The sequence below is a fragment of the Struthio camelus genome, chromosome 8 (genome assembly GCF_040807025.1).
Source record: "Struthio camelus isolate bStrCam1 chromosome 8, bStrCam1.hap1, whole genome shotgun sequence".
Taxonomy (NCBI): Eukaryota; Metazoa; Chordata; class Aves; order Struthioniformes; family Struthionidae; genus Struthio; species Struthio camelus.
In genome coordinates this window covers 36,837,199-36,845,185 of record NC_090949.1, presented here as the reverse complement: position 1 = coordinate 36,845,185, position 7,987 = coordinate 36,837,199, and the positions used below count along the sequence as shown (strand labels likewise).

Genomic DNA, 7,987 nt, shown 5'->3' with positions numbered 1-7,987 from the left:
TGGAAAGATGAGGAAGTAGGAGAGCTATTGCCTGATCCAGGAAGTCAGGGTGCTGCTACGACCATTACTGCTGCCGTTGAGCAGGAGCGTTCGTGAAGAGTTCTCAGGTCCTCCTGGCTGGCCGGAAGCAGGCACGGAGGCAGTGTTTGGCTGCTTAGGCAGCTTTTCCTTGTCTTTCTGAGGGAAGGTTGACAGAATCAGAAAGCAGCATCCAGTGGGCCACCAGCTGGACTGTGATGTCTTAGAGGGTTTTCAGAGATCGACTGCTCAAAGAGAACATGGAGCCTCTCTACAGATGACTAATTAATAAGATAGTTTTAGCCTACAATCTGACCAGTACAGAAGAGAGCCCCCTTGTCACAGGAACAGAGTGATACAAAAGCCTGGCAGTAAAGCGCTCTGCCTGTCAACTGATGAACGCAATCGCTATCTGCTCTTGAACGCATTACGCAGTGGGACACATATTTTATAGATAGAAAACATTTAGATGCTCTCATTAGCCTAACAATAAATGTCCAACATTTAAACACATCACCAAAGTTAAAGATCATTTAGCGATGCATTAACATTCACTTCCTTCTGCATTCTGCACATTTTACAATGAAAATGCAAGCTCACCCTTGACAGAAAATAAACCTTGTGCATTTCCAAAAAAAAAAGACATCCATTAAGGTGAATCATGTGTTAATCATTATTACAAATCTGACCAAAATACACTGTGTATTTTTCATCAGTGATCATGACTGTTTACTTACAGGTGCCACTGGTGAAGAAATGAGCTATCTGTTACAGCTATAACAAACAGTAATTCATCCTGCACGTACTGTAAACTGCTTAAACTGTAACATTATGGTGCTGGATAACACTTGTGGTGCTAGGAAGTGTTAAAGATCTCCAAAGTTCCTCTCACACTTTATTCTTAAACGGGGAATTCCTGACCTTACAATTGCCCAGTTCTCTCTTTAGAGAATTTTATTGCCCCCTAGTTGTTTTTTTTTTTTTTTAATAGAAGCCTACAGCTCCTGCCGCCTACACCGTTCAAAACGATAGGGAGGGACTGTGCAGGGCAGTGCAGCAGGTCTACTAACCTCTTCACAGAGCGCGGCGAAAGCAGATTCAGTGCAGCCACAAAGGTGCTTCACTCTGCTTTAGCGAATCCACTTGTTTTTCAGATAACGTCAAAAGAAAAACGGTGGGAGGATAACATCCGCAGCTATTCTGCGCTTTGTCTAGAGCCATTTCCCTCCGTTTTCTCTGCCTTTTTTGTCAAGGGCCATATCTACAGCCCTCACTGCAGAGGCCCATGCTTGCCTTGACCTCGCTGCCTCAGCTGGCACGTGCGCTGGGGCAGGGACGTGCCGTGGTGCTGGTGCTAGCGCCGGCTCTCATCCCGCCTGTCTGCGCCGGGGTTAGGTGCCTCTCCACTTGCCTATGTGGACATACTTATAACGACATTTATAAAAAGGATATTTGCAACCGGGGCCCCCCAGTACCTGATTTTCTCATGCCCACCTGCACACCAGGGCTGGGCCTTGGCAGGTTGCTCCGACATCCGCAGGTGCCAGCTTCGGGGAGGGGGACGCCTAGCAAGGGAACACGGCCCAGCTGACAAAGAGGTGTGCGCCTGAGGATGTAACTGGGAGAAGTTAACTCCTTTTTAATTTGGGATTACTGAAGGAAAAAGGGCCTGATGTTGCTTGAACAGCGATAACAGGCACAACTGGGCAACAGGCTGCTGTCGCCCAGCTGTGCGGCGCTGTGCGCCGAGATGAAACCCATTACCTGTGAAACACGTAATAAACACCCACTCGTTTTTGCAGAACATACACATTAACAGTATTGATCTATGCCCATGCCCTATAAATGCAGTATGCTACTATATGCGTTCCTATTGTAAAGCAGTTATATAGTCTTAAGACATCTTTAATAACTGACCAAAACCCAAGTGGAAATCCCAGAGCACGTAAAACATTACGTGAAACAAGCGATTGCCTTGTTTTTGGCAAACATTAAGCCATCGTCAGAACGAGCCGTTGCGCAATGGAGCGAACGGACCTTCTCTATAAATGAGAGGATTTCAGCAGGATCCTCCCAGCACGGCCTTACGGGTTCCTCCTTCCCTGCCGACCTCGAGCTTGGTAGCGCCACTTGTGCAGGATGAGGCCCACAGCGCTGGCACTGGCTCTCGTCTCCCTCCTGGCTGCAGTGTGCGAAGCAGGGGGCGAAGGGAACCCCGTGAAGCTCTGCGGGAGAGACTTTGTCAGAGCCATCGTCTTCACCTGTGGTGGCTCTCGCTGGAAAAGGCACTTGGCTGGTTATCCACATCTCTTGGGTAAGTACCAGCTAATGCCCAGCAGGCTTGTTTCTCCCGTTCTGGGCAGGGCTGAATCCCCTGCAGGTGATCTAAGGGCAGAGCTGAACCTGCCTCCTTTTGCTCTTCCGGAAAGCTGCATCCCGAGCACAAACAGCATGGGCTTTGCCTTCAGGCAGCGAGTGAAATGGCACGGTTGCACGGTTTTTGTTTCTTTGCAGCTTGCTTTGGATGGCTTCGTGTGCCATTCTGCTAAATAGCAAAGACTTAGATCACGATTTTCTAAGCCAACCTGAGGAACTATGAGTGAAGCCTAAGGTTATCGCTGCAAAGCTCGGTGCTAGGACAGCGACATGCCGACACGGCAGAGGAAAGCCTTGCTGAAGCCAACCGAAGTGGCACCACGGCTTTCAATAGCACACACCTCTTTCCTGCTAGGGACCAGAAACTTTACTAAACATATTTTTATAAATATAGTATGTCAAATATATACCCTGCAATATTGGTACTGCAAACTCTGCACGTTTGTACTCTGACAGGTTAAAACGTTTACTAGGACAAAGCGACTAAAGGAGGCGGATGACCGGAAAGCAGCCTTTCCGGGCAGTAACGTCCGTCTTGTGCGAAGCTGCTATTGTAGCAGCAGCTTTAAACACAGAGGAGGAAGCAATACCGCCGGCAGTACTGCTGCACGCTGTATCTGGCGGTACGTTAAGAGGGCCGAAACTGCCACAGCCGAGTTAAGGGAGACAGACAACTTCTATAGCTTTCTAGCCTCTGCAAGGCCCTCCCAGGGGTAGGGTGCTATTTAAAACCCACATGAATACAAGCCTAATTTTAGTGGGACCGTGCAGGAGCTCGGGTACCGCCGGGTGTCTGATGCGCTGACAGAGCATCTGCGTTTGGGGAAGCCTGCGGGATGCGCTGGGTTAACACGGTGATCGCCTGCCGCTGGCTGCGCAACAACCTTTGAAGCAAGCAGCAGCGTAAAGACCCCCCCCAAGGCAGCGATTCCTGCAGGGAGCACTGTGCTCGTGGACCTTGTTTCACATAAGACCTGAAGTTACTGGTTCTGTAACACGTGAGTCACGGGATCGGTACTCCGCGTGTCTGCCTTAACGCTGACCTGGTGAAGAGGAGCCAGCGGTCCAGCGCGTCCCCCTTGTTCACGCGGCGGGTAATACCTTCGGCTCTTCGGCTGCAGGCTGGTCTTTCCTTCCGGTAAAGACAAATATCTAACAAACATCGACTCCATGACCTCTAATTTGTAGCTTCTTTCTAATTTTTACGCAACAGAGAGTGAAAATCCCCTGCCTTTCTCACGCGAGAACAACGATTACGCAGACTCCTTCAACTACGGGGATCAGAAGGTGGAGATGGACAGCGAAGAAACCGGGAACGCCAAGTCCGAGGCCGAACGAGACCTACGGGGCGCCAGGAAAATGTCCGCGCTAGAGAAGCGCGAAGCCGCCAAGCTGCTTACCACGTCCTGCTGCAGCGTCGGCTGCAGCGAGCGAGACATAAGTTCGCTGTGCTGACACGTAGCGGAGGCTAACCGGATTCAGCCCGCGGCTTTAGTGCATTAAAACAATCATGATATAAAACACAATTATTTTGGTTGTAGTTCTTCCGTTGTAGCTTTATTCTTTGGAGCGCGCTAAGGGTTAAAGGCTACATGTAAACGTTGTCGTGGGAGCCAGCAAAGGCTGCAGTGACAGTTCAGGTTGGCTCGTTTGCACTGCAAGTGTTTTAGAGCTAATTTCTCATCACGTATACAAACATTTCCTCCTCATCTAATTAGCCCTCTTATTTCAGCCTTGCATGTAAGATGTAATAAAATGAGCAATTTCCCATATATTTGTTTTCTTGCTTATGCAAATGCAACAACAGGTTTTGGACCTACCAGCGAAACACGGGTTGCAAAACGTCTGTCTCCGGCAGGGCGATAAAAGCAGGGCAGGGCACCCCGACGCCTGGGACTCAGAGCCCCGTACGGCACGGGGAGCGCAGGGGAGACCCCGCACCCAGGCAGCCTGCATCCCCTTAGGTGGGCAGCCGGTGGCCGAGCTGGGTTTGCTATCGCAGCTGCTTCGAATCGGGCCTTCAGGAGCAGGTCGCACCCAGCGGAGAGGTAATTTGCACCCGCTCGGCTGCAGGCGGGCGGCAGCTACGAACCCCAGCTCTTCTATTTTTCGGTGGGACTCAAGCGCCTTAAGTAGATGGGTCCCAAACGCGTCAGGTGCGCGCGCCCCAGGCAAGCCGGGCTTCGGCTGCCGAAACGTATCGCTTGATTGACGGGGCAGAGCTGGTCTTCTCCGAGCAGAACCATCCAGCGGGCAAAGCGAGCCAAGCGCCGGCTCCCCGGTCCGGCCAGCGCGCGCCGGCCCCCGGGGCGGCGGGGACGGCCGCTGCCGCCCGACGGGACGCGCGGCGGAGCCGGGCGCTGGGTCGCGCCGCACCGGGCCGCCAGGGCCGCGGGACGCCGGCTCTTCTACGTCCCGTTCGTCTTGCTTCCCCAAAGCCCCTCGGAGGTTTCTACCTGGGGCTCGCAGAGTCGGGGGCAATTCGGGGGGGGGAAACGGTGCGACGGGGACGTCGGCGCCGAAAGCGGGCAGACTCAGGCGCAAAACGGCGTTTGGCAGCGACCGGCCTCCCCGCGAAAGCACCGGGCGACGCGGTGGCGGCCGTCACCCCCCCGGCGCAGGGGGCGGCGCGGAAGCAAAACCCACGCAGAGGGAACGGTATTTCCAGGTTTCTGTTTAATTTCAAGGGGAAAAAAAAAAATCACATTTAAATTACAACTTAACCGGGGATTTAATGTGGTCTCTTCTGGATAGATTTAATAAACTTTGTTCTGAAGGGGGGATTTATTTGTTGCAGCGTTACGCGCGTTAAATAATTGCATATTCAAGATTTTGTGAAATGGGTGACGGGGGAAGAATGGCGGAAAGACGTTTATAAAAAACATTATTTACAAAAAATGATATCCACATATTTGTCTCCTAAGCTATAAGGCAAGTTAACATTTAAAATATGTTGTTTCATGATTATCTTCAACAAGCCAATACAACACATTCAGGTTACCAGTGGTCAAATACAAGCTCTGCTGCGCTAGTCCGGACGCAAACAGCCGCCGTCACCTCTCGTACAGCTTTTCTCTGAGAGCAGCAGGGAAGCAGCGAGGGTTTCATCACCGACTACGCAGCACCTAGGCCATCCTGGACTAAAGGTATGCTATATTTCATTGCACGTGTAGGCAAAAAAGGCCAGCCGTTAACTTAGTCAACTTAAATCTTAAAAATAGACTTGTGTATCTTAATCCACAAATATTTATAAACACTTTATACACAAGGGGGCTTCATAAAAGGATACCGCCTATATAGAGGGGAAGCCTGGGAAATCTGGTGTTCCCGCGCGCGTGTGCGGCGCTGCAGGTGTTCCCGCGTGTGTGCAGCGCGGCAGGTGTTCACAGACGTGTGTGTGCGGCGCTGCAGGTGTTCCCGCGTGTGTGCAGCGCGGCAGGTGTTCACAGACGTGTGTGTGCGGCGCTGCAGGTGTTCCCGCGTGTGTGCAGCGCGGCAGGTGTTCACAGACGTGTGTGTGCGGCGCTGCAGGTGTTCCCGCGTGTGTGCAGCGCGGCAGGTGTTCACAGACGTGTGTGTGCGGCGCTGCAGGTGTTCCCGCGTGTGTGCAGCGCGGCAGGTGTTCACAGACGTGTGTGTGCGGCGCTGCAGGTGTTCCTGCATCTGTACAGTGCGGCAGGTGTTCGCACGCGTGCACGGCGCTGCAGGTGTTTGCACATGTACGCAGCACTGGAGGATTTCCTGCGCGTTTGGTGCCGCAGGTTTTCCCCCACACACGGTGCTGCCATGTTCTGGCGCATGTGCGGCGCGGCAGGTTTTCCCACGCACGTGGTGCTGCAGGCGTTCCCGTGTGTGCACGCGCGGCGCTGCAGGCGTTCCTGCATGCATGGTGCTGCAGGCATTCCTGCAGGCGTTCCTGCATGTGCACATGCGGTGCTGCAGGCGTTCCCGCACACGGTGCTGCAGGTGTTCCCGTGTGTGCACGAGCGGTGCTGCAGGTGTTCCTGCGCACATGGTGCTGCAGGTGCTCCCGTGTGTGCACGTGCAGTGCTGCAGGCATGCCCATGCACACGGTGCTGCAGGCGTTCCTGCATGTGCACACGCGGCGCTGCAGGCGTTCCCGCACACGGTGCTGCAGGCGTTCCTGCATGTGCACACGCGGCGCTGCAGGCGTTCCCGCACATGGTGCTGCAGGCGTTCCCATGTGTGCACACGCGGTGCTGCAGGCGTTCCCGTTCCCGCGCGCGGCGCTGCAGGCGTTCCCACGCGCGCGGCGCTGCAGGCAGCCGCTGCGGGCAGCGGTCCCGCGGACACCACGGGGCAGGTGACCCAGGAGGCCGCCGGCCTCGCGTTTCCGCACACCCTTTTCTAGCCTGGCCGAGCAGCCAGAGGCGCCGCGCTGGCCGCCACGAGCCAGCTCCAGCTGCGCCAGGTTCCCCCCTCCGCTGGCAGCACCCCGGCGGCGGGTTCCCGCGGTGGCCCCGGCGCACCACGCGCACTTTTGCCGCCCGCCTTGGGGACGAGGTCTCGGGCGAGGAGCGGCCGGAGGAGGAGGGAAAGGGCAGGCGGGCGGCCAGGCTGGAGGGGCGCCGTGCCCGCCGCCGCCGTGCCTTTCCTCCGAGCGCTGCCGCGTCGCGAGGGTCTCAGGCCGCGGGCATGAGCCCCTCTTCCAAAAGCACCCCAAAAAAAACCCAGCGACTGGTTTTTTTGGGGTGTGTGTTTTCCCCCCTGCCCCGTTCAGCCAAATCGTTGCAAGCCGGGGAGCAGCCGGTCGTCGCGGCGGAGCCGGGGGGGAGGCGACAAGCGCCAGGCTCTGCCGGGCTCCCGGCGGTTTGGCAGGAGCCGGGGGACGGAAGGGGGAAAAGCAAAGCGCCGACAGCCGGGACCGGGGCGGGAAAGGCGGCGAGGGCGCGGGGCAGGGCGGCCCCTCCGCGGCCGCCAGCGCGCTTTCCCGTCGGGTCCAGCGCCGAGGACGCGAGCCGCCGCCAGCGCTGCGCCCCTCGACGGTGCCACTGGTCACTTTATAATGCCACAGTTGAAATTACATCCGGTTCATGATGGGGAAGATGCTAAAACTCAAGTGTCTAACTGCCAAAACACAGCCTCACGGGAAGGAGTACCATTTACAAATACAATAATTACATTTTTAAAACCATTAACAATGTTACATCTAGAAGTAAATGCTGTAGGACTGGTCAAGACGGTGTTTTCCGAGGGGGGGAACCAAAGGAAGAAAAACCAAAACCGCTGAAAGTCGCCGCCACTTCCAACAGGGGCGTCCCGAGGGCAGGACTGAGGCCCGTTTCCGTGAACCGCAACTAAAACCCGTTCCACGCACAGCAGTCCTGGGGTGGGGTGGTTTTTCCCCCCCACCCCGTGTTATTTTCCACGGACTTGCATAAGCTTCCGCTAGTTATCGGCCAAGTATTTACCTAGGGACAGAACGTGGCACAGCGTCAGGCTCGCGGCAGGGCCGTGCTGCACCGCGCCGCGCGCAGGGGGCTTTGGGGACGACTGGAACGATCGGCATGATTGTGGAAATTGCAACAATGCAAAATTGCAACAATGGTGAAAAAAATGCAAAAATTGCAAA

At 55.1% G+C, this 7,987-nt stretch overlaps 2 protein-coding genes across 2 annotated transcripts in view; one reads left to right on the top strand and one right to left on the bottom strand.

Annotated features, from left to right (window-relative positions):
- Positions 1-2,009: 2,009 nt before the first annotated feature.
- INSL5 (insulin like 5) lies at positions 2,010-3,914 on the top strand. The gene is made up of 2 exons (XM_068953481.1): positions 2,010-2,332; positions 3,608-3,914. The coding sequence occupies exons 1-2, from the start codon at positions 2,158-2,160 to the stop codon at positions 3,847-3,849; spliced, it is 417 nt and encodes a 138-aa protein (XP_068809582.1). The 5' UTR covers positions 2,010-2,157; the 3' UTR covers positions 3,850-3,914.
- A 1,137-nt stretch (positions 3,915-5,051) lies between these two features.
- The window catches only part of SGIP1 (SH3GL interacting endocytic adaptor 1), a 35,827-nt gene continuing 32,891 nt past the window's right edge, over positions 5,052-7,987 (bottom strand). Inside the window, exon 25 of the mRNA XM_068953474.1 lies at positions 5,052-7,826. Within this exon, the coding sequence (XP_068809575.1) occupies positions 7,804-7,826 (23 nt within the window). The 3' untranslated portion in view covers positions 5,052-7,803. The remainder of the gene's footprint in view (positions 7,827-7,987) is intronic.

Coding starts and splice junctions, on each gene's coding strand:
- INSL5 (XM_068953481.1), top strand. CDS start 2,158: ATGAGGCCCACAGCGCTGGCACTGGCTCTCGTCTCCCTCCTGGCTGCA. Junction 2,333..3,607: donor TGGTTATCCACATCTCTTGG/GTAAGTACCAGC, acceptor TTTACGCAACAG/AGAGTGAAAATCCCCTGCCT.